Below are 21,885 nucleotides of genomic sequence, written 5' to 3' on the forward strand. Positions count from 1 at the left end.
GAGAAAAGAAGAAAGAAGGTCCCCAAAAAAAGCAGGATGATGCATCACATGATATTTTCTGCATATTCAACAATTAGAAATAATAGATTGTGAAGCAAAGTAAAGGGCTTTACCAAATGGGCTTGTAACGTTGGCTGTACATTGTTTTGCATTCATCCAGCTGATGTAGACACATAGGTAGCCTACTATACTCATATTGAACAATTGTAAAATCAAACCTGTCAAGTCCGGGGTCAACACTGTTTCAACAAAATTTGAGTCAGGTCTAATACGCACGTACGTATTATTTGTCCCGATGTAACGTGTGTGTGTGTGTGTGTGTGTGTGTGTGTGTGTGTGTGTGTGTGTGTGGCACAGAACCAGGTGTTTGTGTGCGTATGAGTGCTCCACATATGATGTACACGCTTACACATCTATTTCTGGGCACTAAAAGTGCATCTCCTCTCTATAAATAGGATGAACTGGATCTGGCTGCGGGGGCGCGCGATTGTGCGGGTCACCTGTGAGATCTATTTTTAGATACTGCTAGGTTTACTTCACGTGCGACTGGCGACGGGTTGCGCAACACTGGATGCTGTGTGCGCGCGCGCGTGGAATCATTCATGAATGTCATTCATTAAAATGGGTTCAGTTTTCATTAAGCTTTTAGGACATCGTCTTTGTACGTTTTAAACAGAGAGAAGACAGTGACACAGTGTAATTTATTCAGCTGTTATAAGAGATTGTATCTGGGAAGTGATGGTTGCTGGGCGTTCATGGTCACACACTGGTGTCTTACTGGTCCAACTGGCCAGCTGTTTGCGCAGTGCTGTCTGTATGTGAGGCTGGCAATGCCCAGATTGAGACCAATGATCGTTTAAATCGGTCTCAGAAATAATGTTTTTTTTACATCGAAAATAATAGGAAATAATGAGCAAAGACCTGGTTTACATATCTATTCATTTTGCATGAAACATACTAATATGTATGTATGTATTTTCTAAACCATAAGACGTCACGCCAATTATTTAGTCTTAACAGAATAAGAGAACGTGAATTGTGGCAACGGGATTAATGTATGGCTAAATAAAAAAATGAAGCCATTTGCAGTTTATGTGCAGGTTTTTGCAATAATGTTTCAGCAGCTCGGTTAGGTGTCCATTCATAAAGGACGCCAGACACGATGAGAAACATTCTCAATGTCCATATTCATATATATCGCGTCCTGTATCATGTTGTCTTTAGTCGAGCTCCATCAGTCTAACATGTTTTAAATGTTGACAGTAAAAATGCAGTCGCTCATAAGAAGCACCAGCTGTGTTCACTGACAGCTGCGGACAAACAGGCACTGACGGGTAGCCTAAATCTGCTGCCAGACATATAAACACAGAGACCTATTTCGTATGCAGCACAGTCTCCCAATTCCTTCCTCCTCATCCTCCGCCTGCACCCCCTCCTCCTCCAATACACCGGAGTCCGGTGACTCCGTTTACGTTTTACTCTTGCTCCGCCCCTTACTCGGTTTTGTCCAAATCGGGCTTTTTGCGTCGCCGGAGCTCCCGATTTTTGCCCTACGTCATCACCGACTAGAGGGAAGAACTGACGTCGAGGAAGAGTCACTGAAAGGAGAGGGCACGCGGGAAGGAGGGGGGAGAGTTTCACCATTGCAAACACTGATATGAGAAACATCGGCCCCTCTTCTTCTTCACCCCCCTCCCTCCCTTTTACGTCGGTGTTGGTGCGTTGGGAGCCCCCCTTCTCCGGCGGAGTCCCAGACTATATAAGTGACTTGCGAGCAGAGTCCCTCAACCAGATTTACGGGTTCCGGACTTCTGTGAGAGACGGCGAACACAGCCGCCGATTCACCTGCACTCCGAGCGGGGGACAGACATCCAGCAGCCGGCCAGCACCTGAGCTGGACGCTGTGGCGGCAGAACTAAAGCGCACAGGACAGGAGGAGGTTATTTAACCTTACTCTGGAAAATACACAAAGAGTTGTGATGAAAGTCCAATGACACATCTCAGAGCTTCTTTTTCCAATCTTACAACCTGTCTGTAAACCCACCTCGGAGACAGGGTACATCGACTCCAGTCGAGGCGCGAGGCTTTAACCAACACAACATCTGCCCAACTCAAACCTGAAGGAATTTCGATACTTCACATCCGCAACAACCGGCCACAATGTACCGCTCGACCAAAGGAGCATCCAAGGCTCGACGGGACCAGATCAACGCCGAGATCCGGAACCTGAAGGACTTGTTGCCAATCTCCGATGCAGATAAAGCGCGGCTGTCATACCTGCACATCATGTCGCTTGCCTGCATGTACACCAGGAAATCCGTCTTTTTTAATCAAGGTAAGAAATGGCTGAAAACGACCTGTTGATATGAACTGCTGCAGAGACAGGCTGCTCACAGTAGTGGAATCAACAAGTGTCTTAGAGGCAATACTGGCAATTGTTTATTAAATTAAATTCATTTTCGGCAAAATAGGATGGATGTGGGTCATTAATAATCTTAAATGGTCGATGTAGAAGCTGATAAAAACGTTTTAGGCTCAATGTGTCGCTGTCCGTGGTTCTGAAATGCTTTAGCCGCATTATTTCAGCACTAGCGCTGTCCATGGTGCTGAAACACACTGCGGATACGTTTCTCTTCGGTAACAAATCATTTATCCCTATTCCAATAAGATTAGATGAAATAACTAATATGGCTTTTTGTCCATTTCTTATTTGTTTTCCCTTTAGAAGCGGGAGCTGCTGGTGGTGTAGAGGAGAGCGCCAGGTTTCTGTCTTTCCACGAGTTGTCGGAGTTGATGCAGGCGCTGCCGGGCTTTTTGATGCTGCTGACGGGGGAAGGAAAGCTCCTGTATCTGTCAGACAGCGTCTCTGAGCATCTCGGACACTCCATGGTGAGTCCACACTCAGATTACATTGATTTGTGGTTAAATAGAGGGATATTTAAGCTGTGTTTTGGGCTTTTTAAATAACGTTTCTGTTATTTTCCAGGTGGACCTTGTGGCACAGGGGGACAGCGTGTACGATATCATTGACGCTTCAGACCACTTCATAATGAGGAGCAACCTGTCGGCATCCACGTCACTTGAGATTGGTAAGACAAAATGTTCAAATTTAATTTTTGAAAATAGATTTTTTTTCCCCCCCTCCATGATTTTTAATAACCCTCCTCTCCTCAACAGATCATCTCTTCCGCTGCCGTTTCAACACTTCCAAGTCTGTGCGGAGGCAGAGTGCTGGGAACAAGCTGGTCCTGATCCGAGCACGCCGCCTCTCTCCCCCCTCTTCTTCTCTCGCCACAAGCTCCTACTGGACCTCCAACCCTGTCTGGGTGTGTTTTTGCTCCCCTCTGGAGCCTCATCCGACCCGCTCCGGGGCAGAGAGGGATTCATCCTCTACACCTCCTCTAGCTGAGACTAACCTGTTCCTGGCCTGCTTCTACTCCCAGCACGGCCGGGACATGCGGCTGCAGGCCGCACAGAACAGGTGAGTCAAAGATCAACTCCACCTGTTGGAGCGTTTAAATCTGTGTATGATATAACTAAATGGGTGAAGCATTATCCCTCTAACACATCTCCACCCACTCTCCCCTGCAGTGTGAGCACATATCTTGGCTTTGATGTGACAGCTTTACGCTCGCGCTCCTGGTACAGCCTCCTCCACCCACAGGATCTGTCACATGCCTCCGCTCAGCACCGCAGCCTATGTAAGTGTACTCTTCACACATACAGTTACTACCATCCATGCCCACACACAGTTGCACACACATCCACACAGTGATAAAACAGCACGATGATTAACAGGATGATGAGCTGATTTTGACTGTTGCTTCACAGTGAGAGAGGGAGGAGAAGGCAGGGCTGAGATGGTAGTGCGCTTGCAGGCTCAGGACCAGACTTGGGTTTGGATCTACATGGTGCTACAGCTGCAGCCTGGAGAAATCCCCATCAGCAGCAACAACTATGTCATCAGGTACATAGTGTTTTTTTTTTTTTTTTTAATGTTTTAAACATAAATCATCAGTTTCAAAATGTAAGAATGATTAAAATTTTTAAAAATAACATCCTAACTCCCTTTTCTCTTGGGTCTTCTCCCTCTCAGCGAGTCAGAGGCCTGGTCGGTGCGCCATCAGCTAAGCTCAGAACAGACCCAGCTGACACTGGTCCTGAGTGCTGGAACCTCTCAGCAGGAGGGTCTGAGCCTCCAGTCTCCAGAGACCCTGTCCAGTCCAGACCAGGTCTTCACCCCGGGCAGCAGTGGCCTTTCTGGCCAGTCCTTCGACTTCAGCACCGCGGGCTGCAGTGTGGGCTCCTCTGATGAACCTGGGAGCTCTGCTGCTGAGGCCATGCAGGTGGAGGGAGACCCCCGCTCCAGCATCTCCTCTATGGAGGAGGAAAGCTTCTTTCAGCAGCACCTGCCAGAGAACCCCTCCACTGCCTCCTCCCCCACCCCGGTCACTGTTGAGACAGTAGCAGACTTAGACTTTTTAACTCAGAACATCCTCTTACCGCCATCCTTCCAGCTCGACCCTCCCCTCCCCTCTCTCCCCCTGCCCCTCCCCCCAGCGCCCACCCCACAGGCTCAGCAGACCAAAGAGTTTGTGTGCACACCCCCCTACACCCCCCACATTGGAGGGGCAGCCTTCCCGTTCGGTGAACCCCTCTTCAGCTTCGACCCCACTGGCACTACCACCCCTCCACCCTCTGCTACAACAGCCTGTGCCACCACCTCCATTGCCCCTTCAGTGTCACCCTCAGCCCCACCAACCACTGCCTCCAGCCCTGCACCCCCCACCACGCTGTCTGCTAAACTCCCCCTCGCTCTTCCCGTTTCATCCAGTGACTTCCTATTTTCTATCGAGCCTTGCAGTGGCTCTCTCTATGAGAAACTGCCCCCTACCCCCGACAGCCCAGGAGATGGAGACTGCACATTGATGACCCTACCTGAAGTACGGGGTCCGCTCTATGTGGACGTACCACTGGGGCCCCTCCAGTGTCCCCCTGAGGGCCTCCTCACCCCCGAGGCCTCTCCTGGTAAACAGCCCTGCCTCTCTTTCTTCTCACTGGAGAGAGAGCGGGAGAAGGAACGGGCGGAGATCTCCCTCTTAGCTCAGCACATCAGCTCTCTGGCTGAGGGGTTCTACCTGGATCCCCTCCTGTCCAAACTTTCTCCTCCCTCAATGTCCCCCTCCTCCTCCCCTCCCTCCCCCTTCCTGTCTCTTCCCACAGACACCACAGATGTAGATTCAGTGCACATGCTTAGGGAGTTTTATCCCATTAAAGCATGGCGAGGTCTGGACATTCCCATCTTCCTTGATGACGATGAATCTCTGTTTGAAGAGAGCGTCCTAGAAACCCTCCTCCAAGATGACTTCACTCCTCCTCAGCCCACCAGCTTTCCCTCCCCCTCCCCCTCCCCTATACCAAATTCCTCAAGCCCGACCTCTCCGCAGACCCCTGTGTGCTGGCACCAACCCTCCCAGTTTGAGGGAGTGGGCCACTTCTGTAGCGTCCAATCGGCGCGTTGTAACTCCATGGCCGGGTGTGGGGCGACTGTGGCGGCTGAGGCCGGGGCCAAAGCGGAAGGGGAGGGGCTAGCGGAGGAAGCCATGGAGATTGAGGTGGTGTCATCTCCTGTGTCCTCCTGCTCCTCCATCCCGGCTTCCCCTCCTCTCATCCTCACTGCCTCCCCTGGCCCCGCCACCTCCTCGCCCATTGTCTCGCCCTCACCCGCTGTGTCTTGCACTCAGTCCCTCCTGGAGGAACTGTCCGTCCTGGAACCCATGTTTGGGGCAGGTGCCTCGATCGCCCCTGGCTTAGGGCAACAACCTGAGTTGTATCAACTCCAATGTCATCCATCGCCACAGTGCTTCCACAAAGGTGAGAATCCTTCTCTTTTGTCTCTCTGTTTTTACATAAGTCTTCCAAAATCAGATGAAAACATCTTTGAAAACACACCACTGACTTAATCTTTCTCTCTTTTCTCTTTGTGTCTTTCAGATGGGAGTGGAAGTGTTCCTCCGTTCTAAAATAAGTCTGTGACTTACTTCATTAAGTATGGCATATTGTCATATTTTGTGGAGCCCCTTTTACTGAAAAGTAAAAAATAATTAAGTGTATAAATATACATAATGTATATACGAATTAAGGACTTTAATGCCTACATGTCTCCTGAGAACAAAGATTGGCTTTATATTTTTGTTCAGTCATTAATCTGTAAAAATCTACAAACCTGGTGCAACATAAACATGATGGTGCAACCACATGGACCCATAACTGACTGGGTTTTGAGTCCATGTGGTGTCTTTCAGCTTCTCTGTAACATGAGCTTCAGATATGATCAGAGAAAACTCTCTGAAATTGTTTTGCGCTGTTTTACTTCCAGACGCGCATTTGTATTCACTCGTAGTGAAAATCTGTTGTGAACAAAAACATTATTGCTATTTCAATAGGGAAATAGGGAATTATAGCATTTTTGCCTGTTATGCAGCAATGCAAACCCAAACCTCAAATGTATTGGAAGTCAAATGTTTACAATTTTTATGCATCCTTAGGATGAGCACTATCTGTATTTCAAATTAAGAGAGATAACCTGCATCAGAGCTAGAACAGCTCTGCTTTAAAAGCACCTTATTTTCCTCCAAGCCTTCAAGGCGACTTCAAACAGAAATCGACTTTAAACCTGAAATACTTTGAGCTTTGAGTTTGCTGCTTCAAACCTTTAACTTTTCATATTTATCTCTCCATCTACAATTTTGTGTATCAATGTGATGTGCAAACAAAAAAGAGAACATCTGAAGAGATGCCGGCATGTGAAGATCTCCAAAATGTTAAAAGTGTTTGTTACTTTTACGAGATGTTAAACCAAACAAGAGAATGTCTGGAAGTTTGCCAGAGCTCCGATCATGCCACAAACACACTGCTTTTGTCGTACTGTACATTAGACTCTGAATGTGAGCTCTTCAGGTCCCTACTGGTCTTGGGGACAGTCAGCTGGATATTGTTGCAGCATCAATATTTGCAATGCTGGCAGCATATAGCGGCTCCTGTGTGCCTGAGATGGCCCTGACCTGCTGAACTCTTTCTACTGTCCATGACACGTGGACTTTTACATCGATGCTCCACTGGAGCGCGGTGAAACGAGGCACAATTGACTATGTGAATGAGTGATTCTTCTTTTTTGAGAGGGGTTAGAATACACAAAGTTTTGTTTTAAAAAATGAAAATAGGGATGGGGTGCTATTTCTATTCAGTTACCAAGCGACACGGGTTGAGAATGGTACTATTCCCATGGTGTCGACATGCTCACGTAGAGTTGTCTACGGTCAAGTAAAGGATTGATTCCTACGTTCTAGCTATTCAAGGCTAAGTTAATATACATGTGTAAAATTACTATATTGTATGTGTGACATTGAAAAAAATATGTTATTACATATGCATTATGTCTGTGGATATAGGCATATGATCTTTTCAGAAAGGTTGTACACATTTGTACATTTGTATGAAATTGTTATTGGCCTGTATATATGAGAAAGAGATTTTTATCGCCTAAAATGGAATATATTCTGAACATCTTACTTACTGCAGAATGGACATTGTGGACCAGTGTTCTTTTGTGTTGCTTATAAGTGTATTTGATTGTCATACAAATGCATTTATATTAAAGTGCACTTAATGCGACTGATGTGTCTGTGTCGTCACAGTCAAGCCTCTCGTTCCTCCTCGTCAGCCTCCTCATCATCACAAGCATCATCATTCCACCATCCCTGCCTCCTCTCTGTCTCCCTCCCCGCGCTCTCCTCCATTTCTTCCCCTGGAGCGAGATTCGCTCAGCAACAGCACTGACGCACACACATGACGAGACAGAATGAGACACTATCTGACTCAGACTGACGCACACACTTGGCATCAAGGTTTTTTTTTTTTGCATACAAGCGTGTGCACGCCCACTTATGATGATGTACGTACACTCATAATAGTAGGCATACGCCCCCCCCCCCCCCTCCCTTTTCCAACCCTCTTTACAATCACAGTAGCCCACATTCACTGGGTGTACCTGTGAGTGTGTCAGCGAACAGCGTGGTGTAAGACTCCATATATAGGCATTCCTGCTCTAGAGCTGTGACTGAGGCAGCCTCTGTCTATTCTCAGCCTCCATTCAGAAGGAGTGAAGAAGGGAGGGCTAGAGAGAGGAGGGGAACAAAGAAAGAATGAGGGGAGGCTAAAATTAGAGGTACAGTAAAGAGGGATGTGGGACAAAGTGATTTTCTGACGCCACAGCAAGGAAAGTATAACATATACAGGAAATATTTTTTGTGAGTTATGAAAGATAGAAGATTAGTTTTATAGATTGAGGTCTAATAGAATGTACCTTCTGCTTGATCTCATCACCTGTGCCACATAAAAGATAATACAGATTCCTATTTGTGTAATGAAGTAAAACAAAAGAGAAACATTATTCTGGTTGTTTGCAGGTGAACACTTCTTTCCATCACTAACTGATGCAGTGTCTGTGATAGACTAAAGAGGAGTGGAGGAGGAAGAGCTGCACAGCTGACTGCTGCTATCTTGTGGAAAAGAGCAGCACTGCAACACAGCAGATCGCCTGTGTGCATGGTGTAAGAAGCCATGTTAGGAAAAGGGTTAGAAAAAGGCTAGTGTGAGGAATAAAAACTCACTGTTCAGAGCTTACACAAAGGCCATGTAGGGATATATGGTTGAGATTTAAATAGGAACAAATAATAGATAGGTTCACAGTTTAAAATGTCTGATTTATAAAATACTCACATGGTTCTGTTTTAATTGGCCTTGAAGACACCTGCTATGTCTTTGTGTACGCCAGGCAGTGATACATGGATCAGCTGTGGTGGAGAAATAGTAGCATAAAGATTGATATTTGTGTGGCTGTATGTTAATCACATTTTAATCCAAAGAGCTTTTTGCAACTCATTCAAGTTGCACAAGTTAATTTGTCCATTTACAATGAATTTGGGTTTCTGTACCTGACACAGGGACAAAAGGAGCTGGTGATGACTCAATAAACACTTGTGATTGCAGTCCTGTTTCAACTCTACCATCGTCTTCCCCTGGACTGTAGAGTTGGAGGTTTCTGAACAGAAAAGGGCTTTTATATCATGTTAAGAGTAAGAATTAAGAATTCTTCATAAGCTGTATGAAGAAAGAGAACATTAACAGTGAATAATTACATGTTGAAAGCACAAGTTGGAATGATGTTAAAAAGTTAAAAAATAATGTTTTCGGACATTGATGTACATCTTTATAAGACAAATGCAGAACAGTCGCAATGATTTCTACGTGTTTAACTTTGTTCCAGTATAAGGCAGCAACTAATGACTGTCATAATTTATTAGTCAATACATTTGTGATTTGTGATTTCTTGAAAAAGAAAAGTGGGAAAACTGTTGACAATTTAAACTAAAGTCTCTGTGTCATAAAAAAGCAAAGCAAAACATAGTGTCAGATCTGTTACAGATTGTAAACTTGTCTCTTCACTCAGATGGCTTCATGCAGGCCCTGAAAACAGCAGTCATCAAGCCACTGTTAACAAAAGAACAATCTAGATAAGTCAAGAATGAATAATTAAAGGCCTATATCAAATTTGACTTTTTTTTTTTAAGTAAAATCATTGAAAAAGCAGATTTACAAAAGTTAAATAACTTCTTGAGACTAAACAACTGCTCTGATGTCTTCCAGTCAGGTTTGATCGCATAACAGCACTGATACCACTCTTGTTAAGGTGTTTAACAACATCTGCCTGAACAGACAGCGGCACAACTTCAGTCTTAGTCCTGGATCTCATTGCTGCATTTGACAGTGTGGAGTTCCCCAAGGCTCCATACTGGGGCCTCTTTTGTTAAGCATCTATGCTTCCACTGGCTCAGATTTTAAAAAAAGTTATTATATTCTCAATGCTGCGGGTAGAGTCCTTACTAAAACCAAGAAAGTGGATCACATCAATCCAGTTCTGAGGTCCTGACACTGGTTCCTTGCTCTCAGAGAATAGATTTTAAAATACTTTTGTTGGTCTATTGCTGTCCGTCTGGTACAGGTCTGCTTTCTGTACCAGTGTTTAGGTTTTATGCTCCCTATATCAGGAACAAACTCTCAGAAAACTGCCAGTCTGCTGAAATTCTGTTCTTTTAAAACAAAGTTGAAGAGTAATCATTTTTACAACTGCCTTTTTTACAAGTAATCTTCAAACCTATTTTCACTATATAACCCGGCACTGTAACTTTGACTTTTATTTAAAGCTGCCTTATTACGTTTTAGCGCCTGCTTTGATGCTTCATGTCTTTAACTACTGTCTCATTACATTTAAGCTTGTTTTTCAATTTCCATTTTATCTTCCCTCTGATTTTTTTGTCTGAAGGCACTTTGAACTGCCTTGTTGCTGAAATGTAATATATCAAAAAATTAGCCTTGCCTTGTCACAGTAGACATTTTCAAATATTTTTTTTTGTTTATTTTGTCCGACTGATATCAAAAACCAAACTCACATTGTAAATCTGGAAAACTTCAAGTCCTCACATTTGAGAAGTTGAAAAACACCTTTTCTGTAAATTCACTTACTGTATTAACTGTTTCTGTTCTAGTTTTAAATGAATCCATAAGGCTGAACCTTTTACACATACTGAACAAAAATATGAACATTACACTTTTGTTTTTGTTCCCATTACCAACTTGAAAGTAAATGGGTTTTTTGCACACAAAGCAACATGTTGCACTCAAGCTTGTTTTAATCTCTGTTTCAGCATCTTTTCTTTGCCAAGATATTAGTTAACAAGACATTAGCAGAAAATCAAGACAATAATTAAACAGCATCATTTTAACAAACGTGTACGGCAGGTGTGTATTGGGCTGCTCTCGATATGAGACACCTCACAAATTTATTGATACATAAGAAAAGTTGTCAGTATATATTTTTTTGTGTTCATTTTTTTGTTCAGTATATGTTAAAAAAAATCCTGTTACTTAAGTTAACATGTTTTAACACCAATAAACTAATCAAAGTCTTAGGTTCTGTAGAGTAGACATTTTTTAATGGATAACATGAAATGGTCATGTATATTCTTTAATAATATGTTTACTTTTTTAAGTTCCAGTTTATGTGAATAAATATTACTGAGTAATCACCCTGCCCAAGTCAACGTGATTTTGTTCATAATTCATGTGATGAACCCTTCAGATCACAGACTTAGAAGATGTGTGTCAAATGTCCATGAAAGCCATCTGCACATGCTGACAAAGAGCCAAAAGGCTTCCAGAAGTGTTAATAATAGATAAAAACATCAAAGAACTGCAGCACAAATCCTTCCAAGACAATTACAGTTTGATTAGATTGGCTCAGAGGAAATAAAACGCTGCGGGCTGTAAATATTTTCTAAATATGTTTTTGTTGCTGTGAGGAAATAAATTATCTTAGATAAATAAAGTTTTAAAGTCTTCAATCTTAAATCAATCAAGGACACAGAGAAAAAAAATCATATTATAACTGTCTGTTTATTCAGATCAGAGACACACAGAATTAACAGGGTTCGGATGAATGTGTTTCATGTACAGAGTCTATAAAAATGACAAGGAATGGGAGGATAAATAAGAGATGCTGCAAGTCTTCATTTCTTTTTTCCTGTCAAAGCTTCAGCTGCAGCTGCTGCGGCTGCTGCTGCATCAGCTTTCAATTTCTCCTCCCTCTGCTCCAAGAAGACTTTGTACTCATCAGCAGGGAGACTGAGGAGGAGGAGGAGGAGGAGGAGGGGGCAGAGAGAAAGAGGAGGAAAAGTACATTTAGTCAACCAAAACTTTGAAGTATGTTACATAAAACACAAAACCTGCTGTGAAGAATAAACTGAACTTTCATATCCATCAGTTTGAAGTTTGGCATTTGAAATTAGAAAGGTGGAAAATCTTGGATGATAAACACCACATCGTCATATTTTCAGTGGTAAAAGTGATATTGTACAGCATGAAGGTCTACCTGTAAGAAGAAAACCCTTCAGCTTTATGAAACAGAAACTTTGAACATACAGTAGCTTTTTGGCGTCAGTCCCCCGTCTCAAAGAGCAATGTCCTCTCTCTGGACTCACTGCAGCAGTGCTCAACAATCATCCAGGGAGAAATTCATTTTAGATGAGGCACAGATATCAATTTCTCCACTGACACTGCTCTTAATGAATCATAACGCTCTAAAGCTGCAAGACACGTTAACTTTTAAGATAGGGAGAGAAAGAGATTCTAAATTGAGAAGAAAAAGATTCTGCAGGTAGAAGTTGTGTGCAGATTATTATGATTTTTTTTAACTTGGGTGGCCCACACCGACATACAGTATGCAGGGGCGACACAAAGTGAGTTTATGATAATTCCCGTCACTGATAGTGAAAATGACCGAATCTGGAGTAGCATTTTGGGGTTGGACCTGACGTGGCCAATCAGATTTCAGGAAGGGGCACATGACACCTGAGACATGGGGACACACCACTGGTAGTGTGATTATGCAAGTATACTAAACTTAAATACTACATAGTGATAAATACTGTGCTCGTTATAAATGACAAATATCTGAGAGTGCGAGTTTAACAACATGTTGATCTGAAGATGCACAGCTGGTGGTCTGTTGAAAAACGACTTTATTTGTTATTAAAATTAAATGTGTATTGTTCTCGTGTGCCAGACTTCAGACTGTATCTGTTAACAGCAGATACTATAGACAAAACCTATGCTGCGCTATATAAGAAGGCAGAATACATTACAGTTGTTGCTGGATGTTTAATAAATTGTGAAAATTTGATTGATTTTTAAGAATACAGTTTTACAGGAATAGATTACAAGCAACATTAGAATAGTTAAATACCTTCAAATGAACTGGCCTCACTCAATTACATTTCTTTTTTAGTACCTACTCAGATTCAGAGGATGTAGTCTGTCAAAGCTCTGTTCAATCTTTTAATTATTTTTTTGGAGATGACATGTTTACATAGTTTGCCTTTATAAGTCCAGCGGGATGCATAGAGATTTCCTGGTGTTGCTGTGTTGGACTGCTTGTTACTGACAGGTGTTCTTGTTAGTATTCATGTTTTCCTTTAAGAGAATAATTGATGCTCTTGACAATGTACAGTATTGAAAGAGCACATTAGACCAAAGCATGAAGCTTAGACCGAAAAGCAGAAAAAATCCATTATGCAAAGTAGCAAATTAGCTGCAGCATTTTATTACTGTAAGGCGCTGGATTGTAACCTCAAAGATCAACAGAAGAACCGTCTCTCTGTCTGATAAGATACTGGTTGTATTAGTTTCCTTGTATTTTAAGGGGTCTAAGCATGGAAATTGTGCTATATAATAATAATTGAGTCTATAACATGTTTTTTTTACAACACTGGTTTATTAAGATGTTTTTGATTTTCCAGTAACGCTTCTATAGGACCTCTTATTTTTTTACATTTCATTGTTATCTAATCTGACCACTTGTGGCCATTAGGAGGAATTACTGCATTTAAAGAAGACAAGGAAGATGATTTGCTTCTTTGAAACTCTGCAGGGACGTCTGTGAGGCGTTATGTCTGTGACAACCTGTGTCCTTGTGTCCCAAAAACTTGACATAATAATAATCTTTGAAAATCCACTTGATTCGACCAATCAGTCAATCAACACTAATGGAGTGCATACAGGAACACTGTTCAGATGTATCTCAGGTAAGAAATGGAATAAGCACAGGATGTGGACTTACTTGTTGACAATCTCGATGCCCAGCGAGCGTGCCGAGCCGATGATGCTTTTGACGACATTCTCGAGAGAGAAGTTCCTCAGTTTGAAGCACTCGTCCTGAGCTTTGACCTGAGCGATCTCATACACTGCCTTCACAGACACTTTTCCAGCTGTCTCATGTCCTACTCCCACACACACGCACACACAAAAGCACATTAAAGAGATTTCTTAGTGCAGATAAAAAATTCAGTGAAGGAACAAGAAAAAGTCAGGAACCAAAGAGGACAAAATGTGTGTGTGTGTGTGTGTGTGTGTGTGTGTGTGTGTGTGTTGAATACGTTGTTGGGCTGGTTTTCAGGGGTCAACAGCTGAAACGAGGCATGAGATGGCTCAGGGGCAAACCGTATAAAAGGGGGGAAATGCATAATTCTCTTTTTTTTAAAAACACACCACCTTTGCCACTTCTCTCCGCTGCTGCAGTTCCCCACATGTCATGAATATAACATCAATCAGAGCCCGGCTCAAAACCGAGCCCAGGGAGAGACGTGTGTCCGTTACAGGATGGGCTCAGCAGGGGAAAATTTGAGCAGAAACATCAGAGCAGCAGCACAACTCACCCGTCTTGCTGGCTCCTTTTGCGATGCCCGCCGCCTGTTTGAGGAAGTACGACACTGTGGGCTGTCCGATCTTTAGGTCATAGGTTCTGTCCGGCTGAGGACACAGGAGAAACATAATCAGAAGCTGTGACCAAAGGTGGGCAGAAGAACATGAGATTTTCATGGAATAATAAAATGGGCTGTAGCCTAGATTATTAATAGTGATGATTTCCGTCAGAACAAAATACCACGGCTTTAAAAACCCAATTTTACATACTAGAAAAGGTCTGTATGTTTACGTTTTTGAAAGTCATCAATGAAATTATCTTTTTTCTTGACTATAAATTTAATCAATGGACTGTTTATTAGTTATTATTGCTCCACTTGTCACACTTTCTGTCCTTGAAATACACTTTACAACAGTCTTGGTGGCATATTTACAGCTAAAACAATCCTTTAGGGGTCTTGATTTTCAGCAACTTTTTACGACACTTGTCAAATTTCAGTCCAATACGGAGTCAAATTCTTGGATCTTGAATTGCTCCCAATGGGGATTTTAATATTTATTATTCTGATGTGATACATCATGTTTCGGTGGTGCTTGAGCAGTTATACTGAAGTAAGTACGATCAATGTATACACTGTATGAAGTTATTTAACATGTGACAAGCTGACAAGTTATACAGCTACTTATGATGTCTGAAAAAAAATTCAATTTCTTTATGTAGGTTATATAAAGGCATCAGTATTAATTCAACATGTTTCATATCCATTCAAAATCTCCACCGGAGAGGTAACTTAAGAATGATAACAGTCTCTTCCACTAGTGAGGCTAACAGCTTATCAACCAAACACTTGGATTGGATTGGCAGTCACTAACTATAAGTGCGATACTTTGATGATACAATAAGCACTAGTATTAGTATATGGGCTGAAAAAGTCAGGTCAATGCATCAATAATGTCAATGGTAGCTGTGGCTCTTTGTTCAACATGTTGTAACTATTTCAGTTTTTACAATGTTTAAATCTTTCATGTTTTATGTAGCTCTACAGACAGGAGTTATGAAGTGTTGCTCCTGTGTGGCGAAACTGTCAAACACGTCTGCAGAATGTATTTTATACTGGAGCTTCGACTCCCTCAATATGGAGATGGAGAATGTTTCCTCCTCTAAAATAATGACCCACACTGCTTTATCAAACAGCAAAAAGTTAAAAGCCTTTTTAATTGGGGCTACGTGATTAAAGCTAAAGAAAATGAGTATCGACTGCTCACATGCAGTGTCTTCAATGAAACAAGGAAGCAGCGAGCAGGTTTCGGGGGGAAATCATTCCCCCCTCATCTAAAGTATTTATGTTCCCAATTAATCAGGAGCCCTTTTTTCCCTTTCATCCTTAAGATTCATAGAGCGCTTTCTTCATTTATTTTATATCTTGAGGCTAATAGCTTACAGTGTTCATGGGGTCTAAATTCCTCTATTTGTTATTCAAGAATTTTGAACATGTCCATTACTGTCCTACCTCTAACCAAGAAAAAAATAACTTGTTTAGACTTTAATTATAGCCAATAAATGTTACACTGAAATTTAAAGCACATATTTTAGTATTTCATCCTACAGCAGGAACTTCAATATGGTTTCATGCTTCACTGACTTTTAGGGTGTCTCAATCATTCTCAGTTGTCTCTCCCCCTGAGTGCCTGTCCTTGGACTATGTAACCTGGGTTGAGTGGTTACCACTATGGATGTTCAGTATATAAGAGCACTGCCTGCAGCAGGGAGGTGAAAACCTTTTGATTCCCATTAAAGCGTCAAAAATGTTAGACTTCAGAGTAAAACCTTTTTTATTTTATCTTCTACATAGTTTGTTCAATTTTTTGTTTTAATATTTTGGCCACAAGAGTACATCACTACTACCTTAAAAAAATGGAAATCTATTTGTATTATTATTTTTATATCCTAATATTTTTGGGATTTTTTCGATTACTTTATTGCCTGTTTTTCAAAGCGTTCAGAATGTTAAAATGTTGAGTGTTTAAGTTCGATAAAGGCATGTGATGCAGATGTTGTCAAATCGAGTGATGTTTAATGAACAATCGTGATCAATCCAAAAATATAGTGCTTATGATTTTTGCTACAGTCAAGCAGCCCTACTGTGTATCACATATAGGCTGAAAGATTTGAATACAAACTTGTCTAATTATTATTATTTTTTTATTTACTTCCGTACGGCAATGGCGAAAAGACCAAAGAGTTTATGGATAGGGATGAGACTTGTGAAAAAGCAAAACCGAATCCTAAACAGGCTGTCTGGAGACCCTGTAGATTTTTCTCCCATATTGTAGCAGTACAAAATTGCAAAAAATACATATTTTTTTTGCATATATGTTGCTTTTAACCTGCAATCTTAAGAAATCAGCTGATGAGGTTTAGATGTCAACAAATAGTTGTTGTTTTTTTCACACCAAGTAAAAAATAGTTAAATTCTCAAATGTAAGTCCGCTCTTTTAGCTGTTTTGGTCTGCAACTTCTCCTGAGGGGAATATCTGGGTTCTAGCTGCCAAATGCTCCTTCCCTCCTTTCCTGTGCTCATTTATCTGCACAGTTTGTCACTCTTCTGTCTGTCAACTGTACGGCGTCGGACAACCAAACAGTGAAAACAATACTGATGATGAGAGTACTGAAAGAGAACCAAAATAGTAAAAAAAAAGTTCAGTAAAAATAAAGGCTGTAAGAGGTTATAAAAGACTTAAGAAAAGCATAATGTAAACATTCATTAAAAGACTGACAAGGATTTAACACCAACCCTTTACATTATTTTGTCTCCCCACCTACACGTTAAACGTGTGCTGCTGCTGCACCATCTGCTCTTCAGCTTCATTGGCTCGCCCTTTTCATCCTCCCCTCAGGACCAGAGTAAAAATATCTCCTCAGCCTCACCAAGCTGACCCCTTTCTTTTACTCACATTTATTCACTAGTCCAAAACCTTCATATATGAAATCTGACCAAAAGATTCAATCAATAAATCATCAGAGTAAGGGAACTTTTGATCATCTGTTACCTGTCACATAAAACAAATAAAAACAAACAGGGCAATAGACTGAAGGCTGGGCTGAGGAGATACAACAGAGCAGGTGATTTGTCATCAGAGTCATGTTATCTAACAGAAGTGACCTTTCTACAGAGGAAACATATTTTGTTCTCCATTTATGGAAAAGCTGTCCTTTGAAAAGATCCAATAGGTCCCTGTTGTTTCCTCCGCCATTTAATAAGAACGAGAAACATTTACGGCAACAGGTTTTCAAAGACAAGAAGGGGGTGAAAGTGGAAGGGGCTGGTATGAATGAAGCAGTAAAAAATAATTATGTCCTACGTGGTTCTGAGAGTTAGTTGATAAGCCCTTTGCTTAGCTTGATGAAAAGATGGAAACAGCCAGTGTGCTCCATTCAGAGTTAAACAAAATATGCTTGTTCAAACCTTATTAATGAACTGACTGTATCTTATCATCTTTAACTGCACATACACGGTTGACTCGTAAGTCGTTTTAACAGTGTGTGGCTAAAGAATCTGTCAGCTAGCTTTTAGCTTCACCACTTTAGCCCAGGGTGAAATATGTCAACACCTGTTTGTTATTTGACATTACTTTGGTAAAGACATTTATCTTCCTAAGGTTGAACTTTGGTGATCATGTGACTCTTTCATGCATGTCTGCTAAGCTGCAAACTCTAGTTGAAATATAAAGTCAACGCAGAAATGCAAAAAAACCCCCCAAAAAACCTGCAGTTCTTCGTCCACTTGAGACTTGCTCAAGTGGACACTAAGAGGTCATTGACCCAGAATGCAAAGCTTTGATTAGCCCTATCTATTTTTAAACCTTCACTTGTCATCAACAGCTCTGGACACAATCAAAAGAATGAAATACAATGTAGTGAGCTTTTCATTCCTTACAGATTTAATTTATTTTCATGTTAGGATAACCGGAAAATTTATTACAACCGTTTTGGCCTCAGCTGTACTTTATGTTTAGTGATTAATAAACAACAGCATGGGTACTTTTGTTGTTGTAAACAGATCAGCATGTTAACGTTAGCTCTTCCCTGAAAAAGCCATTGTGACATCACACAGCTGCTAGGCTGCACGGCTGTAGACTATTCAATCTTGCACCTCTGTGTATGGATTAAATAAAGGGGCTACATAATGTTAATCAGTAAGGTGCTGATAGGCTGTTATTTTTAATCTGCACACAATCGGACAAGCTGTTTCCTGTTTCAAGCGTTTATGTTCGGCTAATTGCCTCGCAGCTCCTGCTGCTTCCTTTATACACGGGCACGAGATTGATTTTCTCATCTAACTCTGCAAGAAGGTGAGCAAGTGGTTTTCCCAAAGAGTCGAAGCCTCCTTGGAAGAGTGAGATGAAAGATTCTGTGCGATGTTTGCAAAGTTCTTTGACAAGCTTGAGGTTAGGGGTGAGAGCTGAGCAGAGAACCCTTCCTTTTATACACAGAAACATGTTGCATAGACAGCATATTCAGTACAGAGTGAACAGAAATGGCATTGAAAACAACCAGCAGATGGCAATGATGGGCAGCGCTGAGGCCACCAGATGTGCTGGCAAAGCTGCTGATGGTGTTCCTGCATGTCAAAATTAATTCACGCCTTTAAAAGGATTGGGCTTCCCTCGCCTTGCATCACAAACCTCATTACACTGTTGTTCAGCAGAAAGGACTCAACTTCTGATTCGGAACAGCACAAAGAGGATGGAGGGGGGGGGAGTCAAATAATAAGTGGTTGTATAAATAAATGCAACACACTTAGAACACCTCTTTCTTAAGTAATTCATATTTCTTGCTTACACTTAATGCTTCTTGACTTCTGGTTCCTCTGGGTATTGCTTCATTAATGCATGCAAATGGAAAAGCTTACTTCGGTGGGAGAGTATAAATAATGGAAGTGCCCTGGTTATGTTATGCAGCTGGAGGAATTAACCACAATTGAAGGAGGGAGGGCAGATCTACATGTGTAAGGGTCAGGGATTGGACAGAGAGACCCACAACAACGCACCTTCACGTGGATCTTGATGGGGAGAGGGATGCCCTCCTTCAGTTCCTTGGTTTTCTCATTGAAGTCCTTGCAGAACTGTCCGATGGGGATTCCTCTCTGCATGGGAAAAATAAATAAACATGAAAAAACGATGGAGGACCGTTTTAAAATGTATGAGACGTCTCAAACATTCAGCTGAGCCTCACTCATGTCAAAATGTGCTGCCAGAATACAGATGCCAGGGCTCCTTTCAGTCTATCAATCAAAAATCTCAGACAGGTCGACTAGATTGACACACATGGACAGTTCAGGAAGTGGGTATATGTCTGTATGCTTTATGTATGTGACGAGTGTGAGAGTTTATGTGCAATAAGATTTTTAAACTTCATACTGTTTATTTTTGCATCTTGTGTGTGTGTGTGTGTGTGTGTGTGTGGCCCTTTGTTGCTCCACACTGAGTGTGTGTGTGTGTGTGTGTGTGTGTGTCTGTCATTCCAGCTATGACTGAATGCATGTCTGTGCCCAGAGCCAGACAAAGCCAGTGATGAATGAGCCTCCCATTTTCCAGCTCCTGCAAGGCCAACCCGAGCGAAATCAAAATGGATGGGTGACATTAAGTCAACACCCGGCCAACGCTGCTCCTTTTGCACCATTCCTCTCTAGAGCTGTGGCAAAGACTAATAAAGAATCTAATTATTACTCCTGAAATTTATATTGACCTTCACCCACCATCCTTCCCAAAGGCAACACACTGATTGAAATGTTCATTTTCAGAAATGAGGGGAAGGAAAAAAAAAAAGGAAAGGGCTGGGGCTGGTTGGTGGGGGGTAGTTGGTGGGGGGGGGGGGATACACTTTAATGGACTCACGAGATTCTATTGCTCATGAGCGGAGCAGCTTTCAGATTCTGATAATGGATCTGATGAAGAGTCAGTCATCCTGAGACGTCCTGTGATGACGGCACACAGAAGACATTTATTTGAACTTAACGGTGCGGAAAGTTCTGTGAACATCATCTCCACTAAAGGCTTCAAAAGCACCTGATGAATACCAATCAGTTGCAGGATCTGCACAACTCCATCACTTCATTAGTGTTTATAACGCAAACCATCACTCACTGGTTAGACTATGCATAACCCTGCTAACACAACAACAACAAACTGATTGAAATTTCAACACTTCACAGGACTCAAGGCAGGTTATTGTTGTAGAGCTGATGAGTGCTATTTGAATTACAATATCCTATTAATGAAATGAAAGGCAGCAACATCCCTGGAGCCCTCGCCAAGCTCTACCTTCCCTCCTCTCCAGTGCTTATTAATAGTAATCCCATGTCAACCTTGCTTCCTTCTCCCAGCGCCCTCCCTTCCCTCTCGCCTACCCTAAAACAACATAGGAAGGGTAAATAAGAGAGGAGGGAGAACTGAAGGAAAGTCTAATTAAATATGGATTAGTATAAAAGGCTGTGATGGTGGTTATGAGTCAAAGCAAACCCTCGGGCTCTGCCTCACACATTCAGCTCCAGTTTCTTTCTTTCTGTTAGGCCCATGTCGGGTAATGATCGCTCCCACCGACTCAGACGGCCCTCTTTATGCCACAAAAAAAGCAATGAAAGGAGCTCCCTGACCAGCGTGAGATAATGCCCGATGCTTATAAAATGTGCTTAAGCACGGACAGAGAGACATTATTCAGACAGAGCAGCGACTGTTTCTAAAGATAGAGGAATCGACTTCACACGGTGTCCCCGTCCAGTCACTGCCTTAAACGGCATGTACAAACGGAGAACTGTATAAATTATTGAAGCGGCCACTGTGATGTCAGCCTTTGGTTTGTCAGTAACCTTCTTTAAAAGATTTGAGTTCAACATCAGGCCACTGCCATGTTGGTTTTATGAAGCCAGAAGAGGCTGACTAGAGGGGGGCGTAGAAGAGGATCGAAAGGTTATCAAAAGCAAACTTATCAAGACTAAACTATTATACGCCATGTCTCGATCATTAGCAGGTGAATGGGACCAGAATAGAAGTGGCCTCCTGGTGCATCCCTACTCTCCCATCCCCACATTTCCTGTTTCTCTTCATCTTTCAAATCTATACAGACAACGGACCAACTAGAAACCTGTGTAAGAAGCTATAGTAGTTTATGGAGCTAAGCAAACTCACTGCTCCCCACCTGAATTTCCTTTGAGAGCAACAGGTGTATCGTGTAACTCATAAATAACAGGTCTTTCCATCATTATGGCTCCCACAGTTATATCTGCAAACATTACTGTTTACCAACAATCCCACTCAATCATACACAAGCCACCAAAAATTGATCAATTAGTGACAAACACTGAAAAAGCTAACAAGCCAGGTATGGTCCGCAGACACCTACACCTGCTAATGAGTCTTAAAACATGTGAACACTAGTTTTCACTAAAAGATATTTGAATTAAAAAATCCCCAGAAATCATAAACAAACACACCTGTGAGGTAACGATTGGAAAAAAAATAACACAAATTCTGGCTATACACTGTTACACTGTATGATTGTAAAAATGT

At 42.0% G+C, this 21,885-nt stretch overlaps 2 protein-coding genes across 2 annotated transcripts in view; one reads left to right on the forward strand and one right to left on the reverse strand.

Annotated features, from left to right (window-relative positions):
• Positions 1–1,703: 1,703 nt before the first annotated feature.
• npas4a (neuronal PAS domain protein 4a) lies at positions 1,704–7,674 on the forward strand. Its single transcript, XM_020635755.3, has 8 exons — positions 1,704–2,335; positions 2,726–2,889; positions 2,987–3,089; positions 3,178–3,481; positions 3,592–3,701; positions 3,832–3,967; positions 4,097–5,874; positions 5,995–7,674. Exons 1-8 carry the CDS (start codon positions 2,161–2,163, stop codon positions 6,021–6,023), a joined length of 2,799 nt encoding a protein of 932 aa, XP_020491411.2. The 5' UTR covers positions 1,704–2,160; the 3' UTR covers positions 6,024–7,674.
• A 3,821-nt stretch (positions 7,675–11,495) lies between these two features.
• mrpl11 (mitochondrial ribosomal protein L11) overlaps positions 11,496–21,885 on the reverse strand; it is a 42,156-nt gene continuing 31,766 nt past the window's right edge. Inside the window, exons 3-6 of the mRNA XM_020635830.3 lie at positions 19,368–19,463; positions 14,331–14,424; positions 13,736–13,895; positions 11,496–11,742 (exon numbers count right to left, since the gene is read on the reverse strand). Coding sequence (XP_020491486.1) covers positions 11,628–11,742; positions 13,736–13,895; positions 14,331–14,424; positions 19,368–19,463 — 465 coding nt within the window. The 3' untranslated portion in view covers positions 11,496–11,627. The remainder of the gene's footprint in view (positions 11,743–13,735; positions 13,896–14,330; positions 14,425–19,367; positions 19,464–21,885) is intronic.

The sequence above is a fragment of the Labrus bergylta genome, chromosome 9 (genome assembly GCF_963930695.1).
Source record: "Labrus bergylta chromosome 9, fLabBer1.1, whole genome shotgun sequence".
In the NCBI taxonomy this organism is placed as follows: Eukaryota; Metazoa; Chordata; class Actinopteri; order Labriformes; family Labridae; genus Labrus; species Labrus bergylta.

Bases quoted from the DNA above. Each gene is read 5' to 3' on its own strand.
- npas4a (XM_020635755.3), top strand. From the start codon at position 2,161: ATGTACCGCTCGACCAAAGGAGCATCCAAGGCTCGACGGGACCAGATC. The intron at 2,336-2,725 runs GTAAGAAATGGC...TTTTCCCTTTAG, and splicing joins ATCCGTCTTTTTTAATCAAG to AAGCGGGAGCTGCTGGTGGT. The intron at 3,968-4,096 runs GTACATAGTGTT...TCTCCCTCTCAG, and splicing joins AGCAACAACTATGTCATCAG to CGAGTCAGAGGCCTGGTCGG.